The 24,467-nt window shown below is 46.3% G+C and overlaps 1 protein-coding gene across 1 annotated transcript in view; it reads left to right on the top strand.

Annotated features, from left to right (window-relative positions):
* Window positions 1–24,467, top strand: part of LOC129701953 (collagen alpha-6(IV) chain-like) — a 398,708-nt gene that overhangs the window by 206,705 nt on the left and 167,536 nt on the right. Inside the window, 8 exon segments of the mRNA XM_055643398.1 lie at window positions 10,854–10,988; window positions 11,934–11,978; window positions 14,659–14,775; window positions 16,061–16,129; window positions 18,430–18,465; window positions 19,870–19,932; window positions 21,205–21,240; window positions 24,017–24,058. Coding sequence (XP_055499373.1) covers window positions 10,854–10,988; window positions 11,934–11,978; window positions 14,659–14,775; window positions 16,061–16,129; window positions 18,430–18,465; window positions 19,870–19,932; window positions 21,205–21,240; window positions 24,017–24,058 — 543 coding nt within the window.

The raw sequence follows: 24,467 nt of genomic DNA, 5'->3' as shown, positions 1-24,467 counted from the left end.
CTAATCAAAATCTCACAACGCCCAGGAGATTTGTTCACCTGACATCGAGTATACTGTGCTGGGGTTTTGATGCTTTGGATCAGTCATTAGTTGTGTATAACCATATAACCATATAACAATTACAGCACGGAAACAGGCCATCTCGGCCCTACAAGTCCGTGCCGAACAACTTTTTTTCCCTTAGTCACACCTGCCTGCACTCATACCATAACCCTCCATTCCCTTCTCATCCATATGCCTATCCAATTTATTTTTAAATGATACCAATGAACCTGCCTCCACCACTTCCACTGGAAGCTCATTCCACACAGCTACCACTCTCTGAGTAAAGAAGTTCCCCCTCATGGTACCCCTAAACTTCTGTCCCTTAATTCTGAAGTCATGTCCTCGTGTTTGAATCTTCCCTATTCTCAAAGGGAAAAGCTTGTCCACATCAACTCTGTCTATGCCTCTCATCATTTTAAAGACCTCTATCAAGTCCCCCCTGAAACTTCTGCGCTCCAGAGAATAAAGACCTAACTTATTCAACCTTCAACCAGTGTATAAAGGAACTGCAGATGCAGGTTTAAATCGAGGATAGACGCAAAAAGCTTGAGTAACTCAGCGGGACAGGCAGCATCTCTGGAGAGAAGGAATGGGTAACGTTTTGGGTCGAGACCCTTCAGAGTTTTAGTTGTAACAGAGATGGTTGTAAGCTGCCCTCTAGTGGACGAAAACGTTTAGTGCCCAGGCTCGCAGCTGTAACCAAGCCTTTTTTTAAAAACTTTTCATCATAAACTTTATTAATGAGAAATACACATAAGAAATACATAACAGTACCAAACTGCATTAAGGCACCTAAGGAAGTTGCATTAAGACATCTTGAGGAAGGACGTTCTTGCTATTGAGGGAGTACAGCGCAGGTCTACAAGGTTAATTCCGATGTTGGGGGAGTCCAGAACCAGGGGTCACAGTTTAAGAATACGGAGTAAGCCATTTAGAACAGAGACGAGGAAACACTTTTTCTCACAGAGCGTGGTGAGTCTGTGGAATTCTCTGCCTCTGAGGGTGGTGGAGGCAGGTTCTCTGGATGCTTTCAAGGGAGAGCTAGATAGGGCTCTTAAAAATAGTAGAGTCATGGGATATGGGGAGAAGGCAGGAACGGGGTACTGATTGGGGATGATCAGCCATGATCACGTTGAATGGCGGTGCTGGCTCGATGGGCCAAATGGCCTATTCCTGCACCTATTGCCTATTGATATCCCTAGGTCTTGAATTCCATGACAAGTGGGCAACGATACATCCTGGACCAAGGGTTTCTGTGTGTGTGCCAGGTTACAGTGGAATACCGATCTGCAAGACTATCACATACATGCTGTAAGCACAATACCCGGTCAGTACAGAATACACAGAACAGTCTGAAGAAAGATCTCGACCCAAAACGTCATCCATTCCTTCTCTGCAGAGATGTCGCCTGACCCGCTGAGTTGCTGTGTCTGTATACAGAGTAGCCCACTAATTCTATACGTAAGAGTTGCCATTTTGGCAGGCGGCATTTTACTGTCCCAGATGCAGCTGGCAGCAAAGGCACATTATACGCCTTATACGGAATGTATTGCTTTTAGTTTCATTTAATTTAGTTTAGAGATACAACTCGGAAACAGGCTCTTGGGCCCACCGAGTCTGCACCAACCAGTGATCCCAGCGCATTAACACTATCCTACAAACACTAAGGATAATTTACACTTACACCGCCAATTAGCTTGTTTTAAGCTAAAACAAAGCTTGACAAAATAAAAGAGGTCATCGTTGACTTCAGGAGAAACCGGCACAGTCACCCATCAGTACACATTAATGACATCGATGTGGACTTGGTCAGTAGCACTAAGTTCCTGGGGGTGCAGATCACGAACAGTCTGATCTGGTCACAAAACACTGCATCACTAGTTAAGAGAGCGCAGCTGCGTTTGTACTTTCTGCCCCGGATGAGAAGAGCTCACCTCCCCCATCCCGCCCTCACCACTTTCTACAAGGGCACCATAGAGAGCATTTTGACCAGCTGCATCTCTGTATGGTTTGGGGACTGCAAAGCCTCCGACTGGAAATCCATGCAGAGAGCGGTGAGGACGCCTGAAAAAATCACCGGGACTTCGCTTCCCTCAATCCGGGACATTGCGTGCAAACGTTGCTTGTCCAAGGCCAACAGCATTATAAAAGACCCCACACATGTATCGCAGTATAAGGAGCAGAACGGCCAGGTTTTGCAACAGCTTCTTTCCCTGAGTCATCAGACTCTTGAATTCCATATAACGTGCCGCCACTATTATCTATTTTATCTTTCTATCTATTTTATCTTTTTATCCATTTTTAACCTTTTGTTTTATGTTGCACGGAGCCAGATGCAACAACATTTCAGACTTACATTTGTTGGTGTATTTTTGAATGACAATAAAGTCATTAATTGATTGATTGATTAATTGATGCCAATTAGCCTTCAAACCTGTACGTCTTGGGAGTGTGGGAGGAAACCAAAGATCTCAGGGATAACCCACAAAGGAGAATGTACTCAGCACTGGCTCAGCACTCCCCCTCCCACTCCAAATCCGACCTCTCTGTCCTGGGTCTCCTCCATGGCCAGAGCGAGCAACACCGGAAATTGGAGGAACAGCACCTTGGGGAGTCTGCAGCCTGCGGGCTTGAACGTTGAATTCTCACAATTTTGTTAGCCCTTGCTGTCTCCCCCCCGTCCTTAGCCCTCGGGCTGCTCCTCCCATCCTTCAGCCCTCGGGCTCCTCCTCCTCCTTTTTCCTTCCTTCTCCCCGCCACCCCCTATCAGTCTGAAGAAGGGTTTCGGCCCGAAACGTTGCCTATTTCCTTTGTTCCATAGATGCTGCTGCATCCGCTGAGTGTCTCCAGCATTTTTGTGTATCTGAGGAGAATGTACAAGCTCCGTACAGACAGCACCTGTAGTCGGGATCAAATCCGGGTCTCAGGCGCTGTAAGGCAGCAACTCTACCGCTGTGCCCACTGTGTTTTACATCCATAAAGTATCATTAAGTTAATGCATTCTAATACATGCGACCTCTGGAGAAATATGCATCATGGGAATTAATACTGAGAGAAGAAACACGCATTGGGGTGAAGGTGGGATAGTATAAATAGACTAATTTGTCTACACACACACACTCGCCGTTGATGTGTAGGGGGACTAAGTCGGTGCTGTGCCTCCTGAAGTCGACAATGAGCTCTTTTGTTTTCCTGGTGTTCAGAGCCAGATTGTTTTCTGAGCACCAGGTTGTCAACTTCGGGACTTCCTCTCTGTAGGCTGCCTCGTCTCCCTTTGAAATAAGTCTGACCACAGTAGTGTCGTCAGCAAATTTGACGATGCGGTTGTTGTTGTGGGCCGGACTACAGTCGTAGGTGTAGAGACAGTATAAGAGGGGGCTTAGCACACAGCCCTGTGGGGAACCGGTACTCAACCTGCGAGTGGAGGAGAGGTGGGGGCCGAGTCTCACAGTCTGGGGCCGGTTGGTGAGGAAATCCTTTATCCAGGCACATGTGAGAGTGGGGAGGCCGAGTGTGACCAGTTTACCAATGAGAATGTCCGGAATGATTGTATTAAAGGCTGAACTAAAATCCACAAAGAGCATCCGGACGTAGCTCTGCCCCTGCTCCAGATGGCTCAGCACAGAGTGGAGAGCTACGGTAATGGCGTCTTCTGTGGATCTGTTTTGGCGATAGGCGAATTGGTGGGGGTCGAAGTCTGGTGGTAGATAGACCTTGATGTGCTGGAGGACCAATCTCTCGAAGCACTTCGTGATTACCGGAGTGAGGGCCACAGGACGGTAGTCATTAAGGCTGGTGATGGGAGACTTCTTCGGCACAGGGACGATTGTGGCTGATTTTAGGCAGGACGGAATAACTGCCTGGTCCAGGGAGAGGTTGAAAATTCTGGTGAAGATGGCAGTGAGCTGGTGGGCGCACGCTTTGAGCACCTTACCAGGTACTCCATCTGGGCCGGTAGCCTTCTTGGGGTTCACTGCCAGGAGCACCCGTCTGACATCGTGCTCCCTGACAGTGAGTGGAGCAGTACAGGAGCCAGGTGAGGGTGGGAACAGGGCTGTAGCAGGTGAGTGCTGCTGTTGTGATGTTTCAAAGTGGGAGAAGAAGCCATTCTTCTTCACACCCTGTGTGGAGAGGGTCAAAACCTTCCGGTTTCTCGGCGTCCATATCGCTGCTGATATCTCCTGGACGGGCAACACGACAGCGGTCATCAAGAAGGCTCAGCAGCGGCTGCACTTCCTGAGGGTCCTCAGGAAGCACAACCTGGACTCTAACCTGCTGCTGACCTTCTACCGCTCGTCCATCGAGAGCCTGCTGACATACTGCATTACAGCATGGTATGGCAGCTGCACCATGGCAGACAGGGAGAGGCTTCAGAGGGTAACTAGGACAGCGCAGAGGATCATTGGCTGCCCTCTCCCCTCCCTGATGGACATCTACACCTCCCGCTGCCTTAGCAGGGCAAAGAAGATCATCAAAGACAGCTCCCATCCTGCGTTTGGACTGTTCGACCTGCTGCCCTCTGGAAGGCGCTATAGGTGCATCAAATCCAGGACAAATAGACTCAGGAATAGTTGCTTTCCGAGAATTATAACTACTATTAATTCTAATTCACACATGCACTGATTTCACTGCCCAACACCATGGACTTCCATCTGTATATATGTATATATGTATGTAGCGCCGCAGAAATTGTGCATCCCCCCCCCCCCCCCCCCCCCCCCCCCCCCCTCTCCCCTTCTGTTTTTTTTTTTTTTTCTGTTTCTTGTTTTTTGTGCTAAATTGTATGTATGCACTGAGTACGAGCAGCTTTCACTTTCACTGTACATGTATAGTGACAATAAATGGCATATCTATATCTATCTACCTCTCTAAATGCCTCCAAAGATCTAACCACCCCTAGTCTTCCTCAGATGCTGCCTTACATACTGAATCCCGCCAGCACTTTGTGTTTTGCTCATTTAACTTTTCCTGAGTTTTACCACTTTTATTGGGGTCAATAAACATTTAAGAAACCTTTAGATAGTTACAGATATATGTTGCAGGTTCATAAGGCAATGGGTCAAAAGCAGGCAGGTGAGACTAGTGTAGATGGGGCCGGACCAAACCTGTGCTGTACCTGGCAGGAAAATCTCAGACAGCCTAGCGCTGCTGAGAGATACCATTGCCTACGTGCAGGACAGACGGGTGGATGCCTGCCTAGTCAGCTTGGACCAGGAGAAGGCCTTCGACAGGATATCGCACACGTACATGAGGGACGTGCTCTCTAAAATGGGGTTTGGGGAGGGAATCCGAAATTGGATCAAACTGCTCTACACCAATATCAGTAGTGCAGTCCAAATCAATGGGTGGGAATCAGACAGTTTCCCTGTAAGGTCTGGAGTCAGGCAGGGTTGCCCTCTCTCTCCTGTCTTGTTTGTCTGCTGTATTGAACCTTTTGCCGAGTCCATCAGGAAGGATGCGAGCATAAGAGGAGTGACATTGCCAGGCAGTGGAGGCATTCAAGTAAAGACCTCCCTGTACATGGACGATGTCGCCGTCTTCTGCTCGGATCCAAGGTCGGTCCGCAGATTGATCAGCATCTGCGACCAGTTTGAGTCGGCCATGGGAGCCAGGGTGAACCGCAGGAAGAGCGAGGCCATGCTCTTTGGCAACTGGCCCGACCGATCTTCCATCCCCTTCACCATCAAGCCTGACTTCTTGAAGGTGCTGGGGATCTGGTTCGGGGGGGCTGAGGCGAGTAACAAGAATTGGCTGGAGCGGATAGCCAAGGTGGGGAGGAAGCTGGAGCTGTGGAGGCAATGCTCCCTCTCCATAACCGGAAAAAATTTGGTCATCAGGTGTGAGGTGCTCTCGGGGCTGCTGTACTTGGCGCAAGTGTGGCCTGTCCCTCCCTCCTACGCCACGGGGATCACCCGGGCCGTCTTCCAGTTCATCTGGGGGTCGAGGATGGACCGGGTGCGATGGGCAACAATGTACAAGTCGGCAGACAACGGGGGAAAAAGCGTGCCCAACGTCGCCCTCATCCTGATGGCCACCTTTGTGTGTGGCTGCATCAGGCGGAGTGTAGAGCCAAGGCACGTGGGCACTAAGTGTCACTACCTGCTGAGGTTCTACCTGTCCCCGGTGTTGCGAAGGATGGGCCTGGCGCAGATGCCACGCAATGTGCCAGTCAGCTGGACATTGCCGCCCCATCTGTCGTCTGTGGAAAGCTTCTTCCGGACCAACACCTTTGACCACAAGTCCATCGGGCAGTGGTCAGCACGGAATGTCCTGCAGGCACTGCAGGGAAAGGACTCGATGGATCCGGTGGCGTGGTTCCCAGAGCAGACTGCCCAGCTTGTCTGGCAAAATGCCTCACCACCAGAACTCACCAACAAGCACCAAGACCTGGCTTGGCTGGCGCTGAGGGGAGCCCTCTCAGTTAGATCCTTCCTGCACCGTCGGAACCTCACTACCAGCGCACGCTGCCCCCGGGACGGTTGCGGTGGAGAGGAGACGGTTGCCCACCTCTTTGCAGAGTGTGGGTTTGCAAAAAGAGTCTGGAGAGGTATGCAAGGGTCCCTGGAACGATTTATCCCGAACAGCTCCGTCACAGAGGACTCTGTGATCTACGGACTGTTCCCAGGGACACATTCAGAGACTGACATCGAGTGCTGCTGGAGGGTCATCAACTCGGTCAAAGACGCTCTTTGGTCTGCCCGAGCGTTGCTCACCACCCAGCAGAGCGAGATGTCCGTCAGGGAATGTTGCCGACTGGCCCACTGCAGACTGCAGGGGTACGTGCTAAGGGACTCGCTGAAGCTTGGTGCAGCCAACGCCAAGGCTCGGTGGGGGAGGGCCACAGTCTAGGGTCCTTCCGCTGCTGGACATGGGGGGCACGGTATGGTGGAGACGCCCCTCAAATTAAATTAAGGGAAGGTATCCCACGCCAGGGGGCCACATGAGTGGCACGGGTGGGGGACTGTTTGGTGAAATTTGAAAAATGTAAAAAAATTGTACTGAAAAAACTTGTATAGTCTCCGAAAATGTCGGATGAATTTGTTTGTTTGAATGGTTCAGGAATTGTATATATTTATCAATGAATAAAGTCTATTTTGAAATTAAAAAAAAAAAATGTTGGCTGGTGTTGGCAAATTGAGCGGAAGGGCCTGTTTCCATGCTGTATGACTCTGACTCTCTAACAGCATTGTAAAGCAGTACGCATTTATAACAAAAGTTTGCATTTATATATTACAGTTAATAACTTAAAATGCCGCAAGCTGATTCCTGGTTGCTTTAGCAGATTAGTTTACCGAAGGATTGGCCCAGGGAAGGGATCTTAAAAGTGAAGGGAAGTAGAAATATTTTGGTAAAGAAAATCCAGAATTTAGATGCTAGATGGAGGAAGCATGTTGCCAATGAAGGTTCACAGGATGTGGGTCTGAAATGGAAAAGAACTGTAGTCTTGAGGTTGTAAAAAGCTGCAGTAATAAGTAGGAAGGAACTGCAGATGCTGGTTTTACACCGAAGATAGACAGTGGGTAACTCAGTGGGACAGATAGCAAAGGGGGTCTCTGCATAGAAGGAATGGGGGATGTTTTGGGTCGAGACACTTCTCCAAAACGACATCCATTCCTTCTATCCAGAGCTGCTGCCTGACCTGCTGAGTTTCTCCAGCATTTTGTGTCTATCTTCGCTGCAGAAAATACGGATGGCCAAGGCTGCAGAGGGTTGTGAAGGCAGACGTTCGACATTGTTATTCCAAGTCAAAACTATTGGTCATCCCAGCCACTCCACATCGCTTGCTGTGCCAAAGAGAGGTTGCCATATCATTACTGTACGGGCACTTGGTTGGAGGCTACATGGACAGCGAGAAAACAAAGACAAGAAGGAGGGAACGAGAAGAAAAGGAAGAATTGAATTCATAAATTAATTTGAGCTGAAAGGCTGTGGCATTGTAGAGCAGTTGTCAGAAGTCTGCCACTCTATCTGTGTCGATATGTGAGAAGGTGTGTGTTTTGTATGAGACTCACGGTTTTCAATAACAGCCAGGAATTCATATGAAAAGTGTGGATTGATAACAATGCTATCATCTTGAATGGGTGGCATGGGTTTAAAGTGAACATGAACAGAAGATTGTTCAATAAAACACACAAAGTGCTGGAGCAATTCAGTGGGTCAGGCAGCATCTCTGGAGAACATGAATAGGCGATGATTCGGGTCGGGACCCTGCTCAGTGTTTGAATTGACATATGGAAGTTATTTATGATCACTGATCATGTTTGCTACCGACACAATAATGTGGTGAACTGGAGATTTCTTTTTTTTTTTTTTGAAAATATTTTTTATTGGAGATAGGTACATAACCTATTACATCATTACTGTCTTACATTTTTAAATTGATAATATTGTCAGTTATTATTACATTGTCTCCAATACTTTTTGCCTTTTTCTTCATTTTTTTTAAACTAGATAGAACTAAAGAGATAGATGAAGTAAAGGAGGAAAAGAAAGGAAAGAAAAACAAAAACAAAAACAAAAAAAAACAAAAAAAGGGGGAAAGAGATAGTTAAAGAAGAATGGAAAAATTTATTAAAATAAAAAACATCGTTCGAGATATGTTCGTACATTTCAGAGTGTAGCATTTCATCCAATCTTTAGCCCGAGTACTAGTCAGGTTCCTGTGCTGAACTATTCTGACCCTTTAAGTAATCAATAAAAGGAGACCATGTTCCAACGAATAATTCCTGTTTGTCCAACAGGGAAAATCTGATTCTTTCCACGTTTAAGGTCTCCGTCATTTCTATAATCCACATTTTGATTGTGGGGGCCGTAGGGCCTTTCCAAAATTTTAGAATTAATTTTTTTCCTGTTATTAAACTATAATCAATGAACTGGAGATTTCTAAAGCCACTCAGTGCAAATCACCAGCCTCAACCCATACCACAGAATGAGTTTGTGGCGATAGATTCCAAAATGTGTTTGATTAATAGCATGGTGACAGCATCATTGGGCAGTTCCACTTCTGGGCAATGTGCAACACTCACAGTTTGTAACCAGCACAAACCCAGTTTGTTCAGGCAGATAAATGCTTTGAGGACTTAAGGGGATGTCCCACTTCGGCGACCTAAGCTGCGAGTCTAGAAGAGTTTGTTCTGGACTCAAACTCGCAGCATGGTCGACACGTGGTCCTAGGAGGTCGTATGAGGTTGCTGAAACTCTCCTTCATGCTCGAGAGAGGTTCCCGCCTGCTCGCGGCCTCAGCTAGGTCGCGGAAAGTTTTTCAGCATATTGAAAAATTTTCTGCAAGTAATATTGGATGGCATGGGTCTTTTTAACTCGTAGTGCAGTGGAGTGGGGTCGCTATTCACTCACAGGCAGTCGAGGGCAGCCGTAGGCAATCTCCTTCACTGACCGGGCATTTTGATTGGCTCATTGGAGTTTCATGACCTTGGAAGACCTAAAACTTGACCTTGAAATGCCCGCTAAACTTTATTAAAAAATTTAAAAGTGTCCCCACCCCTTCCCCCCCCCCCCCCCCCCCCACTTCTCTTCCCTTCCCTGCTTTTCTCCTGGAGATATTGTGCGATGAATTTCATAGAGTCATAGTGTGATACAGCATGGAAACAGGGCCTTCAGCCCAACTTCCCCAACATGGCCCATGTACACTAGTCCCATCTACCCACGTTTGGTCCTTATCCCTCTAAACCTGTCCTATCCATGTACCTGTCAAATTGTTTCTTAACTGTTGCAATAGTCCCTGCCTCAACTACCTCCTCTGGCAGCTTGTTCCACACACCCACCAAGATGACCCCACAGATTCCTATTAAATCTTTCCCCCTTCACCTTAAACATGCATCAGCTGGTTCTCGAAGGCCCCTACTCTGGGCAAGAGACTACGTGCGTCTACCCGATCTATTCCTCTCATGATTTTATACACCTCTATAAGATCACCCCTCATCCTCCCGTGCTCTGAGGAATAGAGTCACAGCCTTCCACCCCATCATGCACAGTGTGTCTTATGAAAGATTAAATCCATATTGTTACTTGGGATGCAATATGGCCACCAGGAGGACAACAAAGACTCTCCCAATGGCAGAAAGCATTTGTGATTATTGCATTTGGGCTCATCTCTAGGTCTTTGAGGTTCTCTTTGCACATGGCAGAGATGAGACTGAGAATTCCTGCCAAGCTTTGAAACTTCAGGAAGCCTGATATCTCCTCCAGAGGCCTTGTTTTATCTCCGATCTTTTGTCCCATTGGTCTGAAGGGATTACTGAGGCTTGACCAGACTGTGTTAGTCTGTGTCCTGGTGGAGGAATTCTTTGAAGTGCTTATTCCTGTGGAAATGGCTTTTTCCCCTGCTATTGGTAAGATCTTTTCCAATCTTAGATCTCTTATACATGCCAAAGCGTCTCTCTGCCCAAAGCTCCCATGAAGAAGGAACCCTTACTTAATGTAATGACAGGCTTGACGACAGATGGCGCAATGGGCTAAGTGTTCGGCTGGCGACCGGAAGGTAGCCGGTTCGAATCCCGCTTGGAGTGCATACTGTCGTTGTGACCTTGGGGCAAGACACTTCACCCACCTTTGCCTGTGTGTAAATGTAATGTAATTATGTGAAGCACTTTGGGGTCAATGCAAGTTGACTAAAAATGTGCTATATAAATAAGATTATATATATATATATAATGTGACAGATGAGATCCCTGCACGGATGAAACGGTCTCAGGAAGGAGAAGAGAAAATGAAGAAAGTCTGTCATAACATTGTCATGAGGGATGCTTTCTTGTTCAACTAATTTGTTCCTTGTGTGCTTCCCAACGTAGGGATCGCCGGGACAGATCGGACCCCAGGGACGGAGTGGACCTCCGGGTTTTCCAGGACCATTTGGGGTGACGGGATCGAAGGGTGAGAAGGGCCACCATGGTCTACCTGGGGCTGGCGGAATGAAAGGAGATAAGGTGAGTGTAACAAAGCCTCACAAACACCACTGTTGCTCATTTCATAAATCCGTACATTCATCGTTTAAATGTGTGAGAGGGAAAGTAGCCACAGGTTGACCTCACCACTGCAGGGCTCTCAGCTCTTGCCACTTCCTACTATAGTGTTTCCATTTGTAGCAAACTTCGTTCCAGTGATCCCAGCTATCGTTCACCTTCCCTCTCCCTGAAACAATTTATAATCTTTCTAGAAGCAAGTGCAAAAACAACAAAGACTGCAAGTGCACACCAAGTCACACATTCTGTGCAGGGGAAAGGCAGATTAGAAATTCCTCCACAACTTCCTGTATCATGTGTATGTTTCCCTTCTATAATTCACTCCATCCAAATGATTAGCATCAAAGTGATTGAGGTTAAATCAATACCCTCTGCAGGTTGTATGAAGTTTAAAACCATTAAACTGATCCATTGGGATGGGTGAAATATCTGTATTATCTTCTTACCAAAGGTAGACAGAATGCTGGAGAAACTCAGCGGGTGAGGCAGCATCTATGGAGCGAAGGAATGGGTGACGTTTTGGGTCGAGACCCTTCTTCAGACGAAGTCTTCAAATGTTGGCATTTTATAATATATTGCCGACAGAATTAAATCTGAATATTTATATTGGGTCCGTTGAAGATTTTTTCTAGACTATTATCAATAAAAACTTGAACATTCAACTCTCTTTATTATTACATTGTAATAAAAGAAAGTGTATTTAACAATAGGAAGAACATTCTGATATTTTTCCACTTATACTGACTTTCCTGTAAGTTTAGGCATTGTTTAAAACTCTCTCACAAAGATAGAATAAATCTGTAGGCTGATTTTACAACATTCTCAATCCTGTCCGGGTACATTCAAATGATTGGTTTTAATTGTTGTAATTCACGCTCAATGTGGCGATGTGTTTCCCTCTTCCCACAGGGTCCGATAGGTGTTCCAGGATTTGTCGGAACAAACGGCATCCCGGTAAGTATGGATTCTCAGCCATTGCAGTCCTGTTTATGAGGATCTCCAGCTCCCAAAACAACTTTAATTAAATGATAAAGCTTTGTCTCCATGCTGACTCTTTGAGGTAGTCCCGGGATGGCGGGACTGTCATATGCTGAGAGAATGGAGCGACTGGGCTTGTACACTCTATGGAGTTTACAAGGATGAGAGGATATCTTATTGAAACTATAAGATTGTTAAGGGCTTGGACACGCTTGAGGCAGGAAACATGTTCCCGATGGTGGGGGAGTCCAGAACCAGGGGCCACAGTTTAAGAATAAAGGGTAAGCCATTTAGAACGGAGATGAGGAAACACTTTTTCTCACAGAGAGTGGTGAGTCTGTGGAATTCTCTGCCTCAGAGGGCGGTGGAGACAGGTTCTCTGGATGCTTTCAAGAGAGAGCTAGATAGGGCTCTTAAAGATAGCGGAGTCAGGGGATATGGGGAGAAGGCAGGAACGGCGTACTGATTGGGGATGATCAGCCATGATCACATTGAATGTCGGTGCTAGTTCAAACGGCCGAATGGCCTACTCCTGCACCTATTGACTATTGTCTATTGAATATTGCCACAGTTTATTTGCCACTTGCTTTCGAATTATGGGTCAGTCCCCCTTCCTTCACCATTAAAACTATTCAGTTTGTTTGCATCTACATTGTGAATGTGTTCATAGATTATTACTACCTGCTGAAATTGCAAGTATATTGCAAGAATAAAATACCATAAAACTGAAAATATGCTGCAGATCAGTAAACAACTGCAAGATGAAATGCTAAGCTAAAGTCCCAGGTGTAATCCACTGTCCGAACTGAGAGCTAAAACTTCAGCTATTGGCTTGGTGGATTGGAAGTAAGAAAGAGATGAGGACAGGGAATAAAGTTGATGTTTGGTATTCTTGCCTTCATAGGTTGCGGCAAGAAGCATGAGGAAGTCATGTTACAGTTTCATAGGACCTAAGTTAGGACACGTTTGGTGTATTGTGTACAGTTCTGGTCACTCCATTACTGGAAGGATGTGGAGGTTTTGGAATGGGGTGCAGAAGTGGTTTACCAGAACGTTGGCTGGGTTAGAAAGTATTAACCATAAGGAGAAGCTAAACTTGGATTGTTTTCTCTCGAGAATGGAAGATTGAAGGAACCCTGATAGAAGTTCATAACATTATCAGGAGCATGGATTGGATAGACAGTCAGAAATATTCCCCAAGGTGAAAATGTCAATGACTAGAGGGCATTGCTCTAAGGTGAGGGGCAAACATGTAAAGGAGATGTGCAGGGTAGATTTGACACAAAAAGAGTAGTGAGTGCCTGGAACTAGCTGTCAGGGGTGGTGGTGGAGGCAGTTAAACTAGTTGACTTGAAGCGTTTGAATAGGCGCTTCGATATGCAGGAATGGAAGGATATCGATCATGTGCAGCCAGTTGAGATTAGTTTAACTTGGCAATGAGTTCAGCGCAGGCATGTCCAGGACATGTTCTGTTCTTAACTATTTCCTGTTGTGTTTTGTTGAGATTTGCTGGAAAGACAATGGGAAGATTTCTTTACAGTGGGCATTGCTGGGAGTTAGGTGCAAGATGACAGCAATGAAAATGAGCTCCAAGAGTATTCAATGCAAAGTAAAATTTTACTTCAGTTAAATTTGGAGGTACAGAGTGGAAACAGAGCCAATGGCCCTTCGGCCCATCGTGTCCACACCGACCAGCGATCCCCGCACATTAACACTATCCTCCACACACTAGGGAGAACTTACATTTGTACCTAACCAATTAGCCTAGTGGAGTGTGGGAGGAAACCAAAGATCTCAGAGAAAACACATGCGGACACGGGGAAAATGTGCAAACTCTGTACAGACAGCGCCCGTAATCGGAATTGAACATAGGCCTCTGGCACTGTAAGGCAGCAACTATTCTACTTCTACTCAGCGGCTGTGGAAAAGCATCTGGTTTGGGAATTGCTCTGCCCAGGACAAGAAGGCTCTGCAGAGAGTAGTGCGTTCGGCCGAACGCTATGGGAACTTCACTCGCCCCCCTGCAGGAACTATACATCAGGAGGTGCAACTCCAGAGCCAATAAAATCATGGGAGACCCCTTCCACCCCTGCAACGGACTGTTCCAGCTGCTACGGTCAGGCAAACGCCTCTGTTGCCATGCTGTGAGAACGGAGAGGTTGAGAAGGAGTTTCTTCCCAGAGGTCATTAGGACTGTAAACTCCTATCTCACCAGGGACTAACTCTACTGAACCATTCTACTGCTTTTTTTTAAATTGCTGTTTTTTCCCTTTTTCCTTCCGCCCACAATATTTAAAATGTAAAAGAATATGTGATTCTGTTCCATTCTATTTGTAGTTTGTTTGGTTGTTTGTTTGTTTGTCTTTTTGCACAAAGTCCGCGAGCATTGCCACTTTTCATTTCACTGCACATCTCGTATGTGTATGTGACGAATAAACTTGACTTGACGTGACTATACCACTGCGCCACCATGCTGCCCCTTTACATTGGCCTCACATTTACAGGCGTCTATACATTGTAGTGTGCATGACCTGCTATCCCTTGACATTCCTTGCGCTGGGAATGGGAAATTGTTTTCTCCATCAGGATGATAAAGAAGAATTGAAGGTTGGGTTGAAATATTGTGTTCATCATATACTCTGATATTTTACTCAAGGGTCATCCAGGTCAACAAGGATCAAGAGGTCTTCCTGGGCTGGATGGGTGCAATGGCACCAAAGGAGAACCAGGTCCCAGCGGTTATGATGGATATCCAGGAATACCAGGATTACCGGTGAGTAATCGATACAATTTGAGATTTTGCAGGCAAACGATTTTGAAGAGAAAGGTAATTTAGAAATTTTTTTTTTAGACCACAGCTTATTAAGACTGGTAAAATAAAACTGGTTCCGTCAGTCATTAAGATACATGATGGTGATGCTGTGGTTGTTTCTCTGAAGAGTGAATTAAACCAATGAATTTAATGTCCCTTCTCAGACGGCATTTCAGCTCAACTTCAACTTGTCCATCTTTAAAGACTGTCAATGGTGAATATTGTACAGTGATGGTGTGGGATGTCTGAATGCCTCCTCATTTGCCCATTCATTGCTTCACAACAGCTGACATTGACTACAGATTTTGGCCTAGATATTCATCCACACTGGTAATGTTAAACAAGCATCATAATAGCCCCCAACATTGCATTCTGCTTCTGCATTTAGGTTCTGTGGACTGTATTTTGGATGTTTGGCGATCCTTACAGAAGTCATAGAATTATACAGTGTGGAAACAGGCCCTTCGCCCCAACTTGCTCACACCGGCCAATGATGTCCCAGTTGCACTAGTCCCACTTGCCTGCGCTTGGTCCATATCCCTCCAAACCTGTCCTATCATACCTGTCAAACTGTTTTTTAAACAATGGGATATTCCCTCTGCTCTACAACACTACCCTGAGGCCTACCATTTACTGTGTAGGTCCTGCCCTTGTTAGACGTCCCAAAATGCAACACCTCACACTTCTCTGTATTAAATTTCATCAACCATTCCTCCGCCCACCTGGCCAATCCATCCAGATGCTGCTGCAATCTTTCACAACCATCTTCACTATCTGCAAAACCATTCACTTTTGTATCATCAGCAAACTTTCTAATCTTGCCCTGTATGCTCTCATCCAAATCATTGATGTAGATGACAAACAGTAACGGGCCCAGCACCGAACCATGAGGCACACCACTAGTCGTAGGCTTCCAGTCCGAGAAGCAACCTTCCACCATCACCCACTGCTTCCTTCCATGGGGCCAATTTGCTATCCATTCAGCTATCTCTCCTTGGATCCCATACGATGTAATCTTCCAGATTAGCCTACCATGCGGCACCTTGTCAAATACCTTACTGAAATCCATGTAAACAACATCTACAGTTCTACTTATATCTTAAAGGCATGATGTTATATGAATGTGCTCATTTCTGCTGGGCTATGGACTTCATTCTCTCTTTGAGAAATCTTCGCAGACCAATGCAGAACCTGGTAAATACCGAATTTTCTTTTCAAATTTGTGATTTGTGGCTTTTTCCTGCAGGGTGAATTTGGTCGTAAAGGAGCTAAAGGAGAGCCCATCTACTTCTCCGGGGGGTCCATTGAATCGAGGGTGAGAAGGCCCAAGTGGCTACGCTGTGGTACTAGAGCAATGTCACTGTAGAAAATAAATGCAGTGTCAGGAAAACCAACATCAGCAAAGTAGGAGAAGGTAGAGGCAATGTGTAGGAAGGAACTGCAGATGCTGGTGTAAACCGAAGATAGACACAAAATGCTGGAGTAACTCAGCGGGACAGACAGCATCTCTGGAGAGAAGGAGTAGGTGACATTTTGGGTTGAAACCTTTCTTCAGACTGAGAATTGGGGAAAGGGAAACGAGAGATATACAGACAAACGGTGATCTAGAGAGTTGCAGAAAAAATGAATGAAAGATATACAAAAAAGTACCAATGATAAAGGTTACAGGCCAGTGTTAGCTGTGGGCTGGGTGAAAATGAGTTCTAGACAATGAGACTAAACAAGCCAACTTTGAAACTGGCACGACTTGAGTGGGGGGGAAGGATGGAGAGAAAGGGAATTCAGGGGTTACTTGAAGTTAGAGAAATCAATATTCTTGGATGTGTTATTGGGTGATCAGTTAATTAAGCTTGTGCAGGAATGAACTGCAGATGCTGGTTTACACCGAAGATAGACACAAAATGCTGCAGTAACTCGGCAGGACAGGCAGCATCTCTGGAGAGAAGGAATGGGTGACGTTTCGGGTAGAGACCCTTCTTCAGACTAATTCAGAAAACAGGCCATTGTTAGCCGTGGGATATGTGTGAAAACGAGTTACAGACAATGAGACTCAACAAGACGATTTTGAACCTGGTACGACTTGGGTGGGGGAGGGATGCAGAGAGAGGGAAAGCAAGGATTACTTTGCAGTTAGAGAAATCAAAAGTCATGTCGCTGGGTTGTAAGCTGCTCAAGCGAAATATGAGATGCTGTTCCTCCAATTTGCGTTTGGCCTCACTCTGACAATTGGGAGAGTGTTTATTCCTTTTTCAGGAATTGCACTTACTCATCAAACCATTTGATGTTCATCTCTGTGGGTTGACACCCCATTAAAGTGGTAATTATTGCTTCTCAATGCACATTAGGAAAACATCGTGTTAATACAACATCCCCTATAACTTCGACAGATTCCAAAAGCCTGTTGCAACTGATAAAGCTGTTGCAATAATGTAGCAATATCCGTGCCCTCAGGCTTTGCTAATGGAGGCAGGTATTTTGGCCTCATTACCACTTCAGCACATAGCACACTCCCATTGCGTGCCTCTGAACTCCTGTGTAATCGAACACTCTCCTGCATCTGATATTACATTCGCTTCAAAGCCGGAGCCTCCCACATCCACTGCTTGGTTTCCCGAGGGTTGATAATGGTTTTAATTCACTACACAGCATCTGGTCATCACTGGCAATGCGTTAGTTGTGGCTCCGTATATGCCTTTGGGCTTAGAGTCATATGGAGCCTGGTTAAGACATGCTCCCCTGAAAGGCTTTGGCAAATCAGATGTTTTTTTTTAGTCTCCTTTAATAAGACTAATTGAGGTTTATTTCTTCCACATTGCAGATTATTAAATTAATTAAAAAATGTCTGTAGCCATGGTGGGATTTGAACACATATATTTGGTTTACAGTTCCAGTAATTTACCTACTGCACCACTAGCAAATCCATTTGTACCTTTTGTCCGTGGGTAATAGACAATAGACAATAGACAATAGGTGCAAGAGTAGGCCATTCGGCCCTTCGAGCCAGCATCGCCATTCAATGTGATCATGGCTGATCATCCCCAATCAGTACCCCGTTCCTGCCTTCTCCCCATATCCCCCGACTCCGCTATTTTTAAGAGCCCTATCTATCTCTCTCTTGAAAGCATCCAGAGAACCTGCCTCCACTGCCCTCCGAGGCAGAGAATTCCACAGACTCACCACTTTCTGCGAGAAAAAGTGTTTCCTCGTCTCAGTTCTAAATGGCTTACTCCTTATTCTTAAACTGTGGCCCCTGGTTCTGGACTCCCCCCAACATCGGGAACATGTTTCCTGCCTCTAGCGTGTCCAAGCCCTTAACAATCTTATATGTTTCAATGAGATCGCCTCACTGGGTTGAACTGGGTTGTGTGGAAGGAAGGCTTCATTGCAGCATAGTTTTCTTCTTAGGTACTCATTCGCACACAAACAGTACAGGAAGGGGAACGGTCAGGGCCAGGCATGGTACTGAGAGCCAGACACTGATGGCCACAATACGTCAGAGCCTTGACTGCCTGTGAAAGTGACATCAATGATACTTATTCATGGCTCAAATGTCATTACTTCTTTGTTAAATATACTCAGAGTTTAATTTGCTTTGATCTTTCTTTCCTCCCCCAGGGTGATCCTGGCCTCCCAGGTCTGGATGGGTTTCCTGTGAGTATCTCAGTTGTACATGTTGTGTCTGATGGCAGGATTGATGAACTCTGTGTTAGATAGTCCCAGCTTGGTACTTTTACATGTCTGATAGTGGGGGGTGCCTGATGCTTGGGCTAGGTGTGAAATCCACAATTAGGCCATTCGGCCCATCAAGTCTACTCTGCCATTCAATCATGGCTAATCTATCTCCCTCCTAACCCCATTCTCCTACCTTCTCCCCATAACCCCTGACACCCATACTAATCAACAATCTATCTATGCCTTAAAAATATCCATTGATTTGGCCTCCCTTCTGTGGCAAATTCCACAGATTCATCACCCTCTGACTAAAGAAATTCCTCCTCATCTCCTTCCTTAAAGAGCGTCCTTTAATTCTAAATATCTGCCACTGCTCATCCACAACCTGACCTTCGCCTATTTAGCCAGCCCAGACAACCCTCCCTTCATACCTTGGTAATTACCCTTACTTAAGTTGATGGACACCGGATGTTCACCTTCAAACTGGATCTGGAATTATATGTTTCGATAAAAGCATCACTCATTCTTCTAAACTCCAAAGAATACAAACCTAACTTTTTGTACGGATTTCTCGCTCATCCCAGGACTGCCCTCCACTGCTGGGCTGTGTCCATTCTTAAAGAAGGTTCAATGGTGTTTTTATAATCACGTGTGCAGACGCACGGTGAGATTCTTTTCTTACATACAGTCCACCACTGTATTCCAATACCCCTGCACATCCCCGATTAGCAAGTGTACAGAAATAGTCCATTGAGCCCGCATGCAATAGGCGTCATGCTTTGGCTCCATTTTCAAAGTCCAGTCCGTGCTCTAGTTCTCACAGACTGTAGCTCAGTCCATCACCCAGACTTTCCACCATTGACTCCATCAGCAATTTCATGCTGCCTCAGAAAAGCAGCCAACATAATCGAAGACTAGTGCTACCCAGGTCACCCCTTCCTCCCCCTACTCCCAACCAACATAAGGTAGAGAAGTACCCCCAGACTGCTTTCCATTTGTTATCAGGTTTCTGAATGGTCCTTCCATAAGGTAAAGTACTGTCTGATTCCATTGCAGACATCGGACTTTGTCTATGGAACTGATGCACTACAATGCTGAGAACTATATCCTTGAGTTTGACTTGATTAATGTACAATATTATCTGATCTGATTGGGTAGCAAAGCTTTTCATTACACCTCTTTACAAGTGACAATAAGAAATCTAAATCTAAACCCAAAGAAGAAATGTTCAAGATAAACAATGCACCGAGTGAATACATTTCTGTCCTAAGTGACCAGGCTATGCCCATCGGAGTGAGGACCACCTCCCGACCTCCAGCGGGTATGGGCCCATCTTCTCTTCACAGGATGAGCTGGCTCACTTGTCTTTGCTTTCTCTTGCAGGGTCCGATGGGTTTTCCTGGACCCTCTGGTCCTGAGGGTGTCAGAGGTTCAGCTGGAATTCCAGTAAGTAAGCTCACAAAAATCACCATGAGTTTGTTTGCATGCATCTCCAGGTCACGATTTGGAATGAAGATGATTTGAGGCCTTGATTTGCTCTTCCTCCTATAACAGTTAATAACATATCTGTGCCAGCTGTATTGCAATCTCAGATTCAGATTCAGATTAAATTTTAATTGTCATTGTCAGTGTACAGTACAGAGACAACGAAATGCATTAAATCTAGTGTGATCTTCTTGTGCTTACAGACCCCATGCGTATTTGGGACCCCATAGTAATCACTGTTGGTTTGGCACTGCATGCATGCCCAGTGTTACATATTCACCTGTGCAGATCCAGTCAGCAGGTCACCTCTTTAATCAGATGTGTACAGGATTGTGCACTGCAGTTGCTGAGTGATGAAAATGTGATGGTGCTTCCCCCTAGTGGCAACGTCAGTTCTTGCGGAATCATCAGTGGACCAGGTTCCTTCCTGTCCAGGAAGAAGAGCTCACAGTAATATCAGAATCAGTGAGGAGTGCCCAGGCATTGAGTATGAGGGGCATTCTTTTTTAGTTCTGGGAGATGTGTCCAAATCTGAGGAAGGACATTATTGCCATAGAGGGAGTGCAGAGAAGGTTCACCAGACTGATTCCTGGGATGTCAGGACTGTCTTATGAAGAAAGACTGGATAGACTTGGTTTATACTCTCTAGAATTTAGGAGATTGAGAGGGGATCTTATGGAAACTTACAAAATTCTTAAGGGGTTGGACAGGCTAGATGCAGGATGATTGCTCCCGATGTTGGGGAAGTCCAGGACAAGGGGTCACAGTTTAAGGATAAGGGGGAAATCCTTTAAAACCGAGATGAGAAGAACTTTTTTCACACAGAGAGTGGTGAATCTCTGGAACTCTCTGCCACAGAGGGTAGTTGAGGCCAGTTCATTGGCTATATTTCAGAGGGAGTTAGATGTGGCCCTTGTGGCCAAGGGGATCAGGGGGTATGGAGAGAAGGCAGGTACGGGATACTGAGTTGGATGATCAGCCGTGATCATATTGAATGGCGGTGCAGGCTCGAAGGGCCTAATGGCCTACTCCTGCACCTAATTTCTATGTTTCTATGTTTCTATGTGTCAACCCAGTGGCTCTGGACTGCTCGGTTTTGGCAATTCCAGGTGGGGTCAGCGATGGAAATTTCCCAAAGTAATCGATCAACTGAATTGGGAAAGCACAACATTTAAGTTAAATACTTGAGCTCCAGTGATTCTAATCCACTAATCTTTGGTTCTCTCTCCACAGGGGGGGCCGGGTTTACCGGGACCTCGAGGTCTGAAGGTTAGTGATGGCTCGATGTGATTGCTGATGTTTGTTTAGAATCATAAGGAAAGACACCCCTGTCCCCTGTCTCCTTCAATGGCGTGGAAGTGCCAGGGAGTACCAGATACCTTGGAGTGTACTTGCACAGTAAAGTGGACTGGCCCAGGAACACTGAGGCCCTGTACAAGAAGGGACAGAGCCGGCTGTACCTTTTGAGAAGGCTCCACTCCTTCAACATCTGCAGTAAGATGCTGCAGATGTTCTACCAATCGGTGGTGGCCAGTGCCATCTTCTATGCTGTTGTGCGCTGGGGCTGCAGGGTGAAGGCCTTGGACGGCAATAGGATCAATAAACTCATCGGGAAGGTTGACTCCATCCTGGGGGTGGAGTTGGATTCATAGGAGGTGGTCTTGGAGGAGAGGATGTTCCTCAAACTGCAGAGCATCCTGGACAATACAGCTCACCCCCATCCATGACACACTGGTCAACCTGAGGAGTACCTTCAGCAACAGACTGGTTCCACCAAGATGCAGGACAGAACGCCACAGGAGATCCTTCTTCCCTGTGGCGATCAAACTGTACAACTCCTCCCCCTTCTGTCATGGGGTAGACTGAGACTGACCCCCTCCCCAATCTTTGCACATCCCCCAAGCCTTTCCACTCATCACATTAATCTCATGTTTCATGTATTTTGGGGTTTTTATAACTAGTTGGCAGATCAGTTTCCGTCCCGTGATAAATAAAGTTGTATCTTATTGTATCATGTATTGGCAGCCTTACACATTGGTGCCTGGAGGCAGGGAGTGATATGGAAGATTATAGTCATTTGTAACATGCGCCCAGTGGTGTACCACAGGGATTATGCCCCTGTCCCACTTAGGTGATTTTTTATGCGACTAGGCTGTGGCCACACGGTCGCCGGGGTGACGCCTGTATGGTCGTGAGTCGTCTCCTCAGTCGCCCAAAGAGTCGTCGCATTTTTCTGGTCGCCGCTGGAATTTGAAATGTTCAAAACCTTTCAGCGACTCTCGGCAACAGTTGGCTTGTCGTAGGTTGTCGCCAGGATGATGTAGGTCATCGCCGGGTGCTGACTTCGGTGAATCCCACTGGCGACTACCTACGTCAACTGGCGACAGGTGCCTGCGACTGAATTGTCTTACTTTATCGTAGCTTGTCGTCGGTGTGGACGTCCTAATGGGCCGCCGATTGTCGGCAGCTCGCCGTGGCTTGACGTCGACCAGGTTGTTGTAGACATTGTCGGAGGGGGTTCCAGCTGCCGTTTTTTCGGCGACCTACGATTATGACAGTCGCCTAAGTGGGACAGGCCCATTAGTGCAGAATCCTTGTCCTTTGTCACTCACATTAAGGATTGGATTGAATGCCAGAAGTATGATTGGTAAATCTGCAGATGCACACACAGTGATGGCGGTGTTGCAAGTGGGGAGGATAGTCATACGTTGATGTAGGTTCTCATCGTTATTGGTTGTTAATCATTTGGTAAGACACGCAGAGCAATGGCACATGGAATGTAGACATCACAAGCTGATGCACTTTGGGATAACTAATAAGGGGAAGACGTTGTCATTGACTGGTGAGGCCCAAGGGAAAATTGGGGTATAGGGAAACCTTGTTGTACCAGTCCAAGGGATCTTGAAAATGGCAGCATAGGTAGATAAGGTGATGAAGTAGGCATATGACACTTGCTTCTATTAGCTGTGGCTTGGCATACGCAAGCAGTGGGGGCGCTGGGTGGTGTTGTAAAACATTGTTTAAGCCTTACACTGTACTGTGTAGAGTTCTGGTTGCCACATGTTAGGAGGGATTCACTTACTCTTGAGAAGATGCAGAGGAGATTCACCAGGATGTTTCCTGGGTTGGAGCATTTCATTTATAAGGAGTGACTGGATAGGCTGGGTATGCTGTCCTTGGACCAGAAAAAGCTGAAGGGACATCAGATAAAGAATAGAGGTATGCAAAATTATGAGGAGAAGGAGGGGGTAAATTGATAGTGTAGATAGTAGGAACGTATACCCCATAGGGTGCGAGGTGCGATGTCGAGGAAATCTAAGAAATAATCTTTTTAACTCAACTGGTGTTGGGAATCTTGAACACAACACCTGGGTGGATGGTGGAAGCAGAAACTCTCACAGCATTTGACGGTCATCTAGATAAGTGCTTGGGTCACCTGGACATAGAAGGCTATTGATCCAGTGCTGATCAATGGGATTGGTATCGGTGGTGTTTGTGGCCAGTGTGGACAAGGTGGGCTGTTGGTCCTGGTTCCGCATGGTGTGATTCTTAAGGGCCTGTCCCACGAGCATGCGACCTGCATGCAGCAAGCGTGACCTAAAGGGCCGGTCCCACCACCATGCGCCTGCGTGCAGCAAGCGCGACCAAACCAGAAGCGGGAGCCGCACGGAGGTCGAGTGAGTGACACGACGTCGAGGCGGCTGCATATGCCCGTCGAGGCAGTGCATATGGCGTCGAGGCGGCTCCGGGCCGGCAGGCTGTTGTCACGTGGAATTTTTGAACACGGTCAGTTTTTCGGAGCCCCGCGCGATGTCGCGACCAGCTCCGCACAACTCCGTACGGCTCCGGCGATCAAAGTGGGACCGTCCTGACAACCTTGGATAGGACCTTAGGCCTGAACTGCAAAGTGGAGCAATGAATAATGTAGTTACAGAGAGCTGGCTATGGTGCATGAGCAACTAGAGCCACAGAGACTGAACACAGAGGCCACAGGCAATGGTGTTGAATGTATATCCTTCTAAATTTAAGAACAATTGTGTTGCAGGGTAACATGGGATTGGGATTCCAAGGACAGAAAGGAGGAAAGGTAAGGATATGGCAGCGGTGAAAACTCCAGCCAAATTCCTCTGTTTAATATTTTGTATTGAAGCAAATGTATTTTTATTCATTGGAAATAAAATATCTGCATTTTCAGTATGTAATCTTCAAATGTGGATTCTACTGCAGACCCTATTTCAAATATGGGCCAATGTAGGAAGATGTATCCAGAGAAGAATCTGGGATAATGTGATGTTACTATAGACAATAGACATTAGACAATAGGTGCAGGAGTAGGCCATTCGGCCCTTCGAGTCAGCACCGGCTGCAATAGTTGTCCCACTTCATCCGCAGATTGGTCCATTAGTCCCAATGAACAATGAAGACAATTTCAACCACATTTCTTTCCTTGCGAATATGTGGGCTAGGTTTGCACATTTCTTTGATAAACCTGACCA

The sequence above is a fragment of the Leucoraja erinacea genome, chromosome 12 (genome assembly GCF_028641065.1).
Source record: "Leucoraja erinacea ecotype New England chromosome 12, Leri_hhj_1, whole genome shotgun sequence".
NCBI classification, from domain to species: Eukaryota; Metazoa; Chordata; class Chondrichthyes; order Rajiformes; family Rajidae; genus Leucoraja; species Leucoraja erinaceus.
This window is presented reverse-complemented; position numbering and strand designations above follow the sequence as displayed.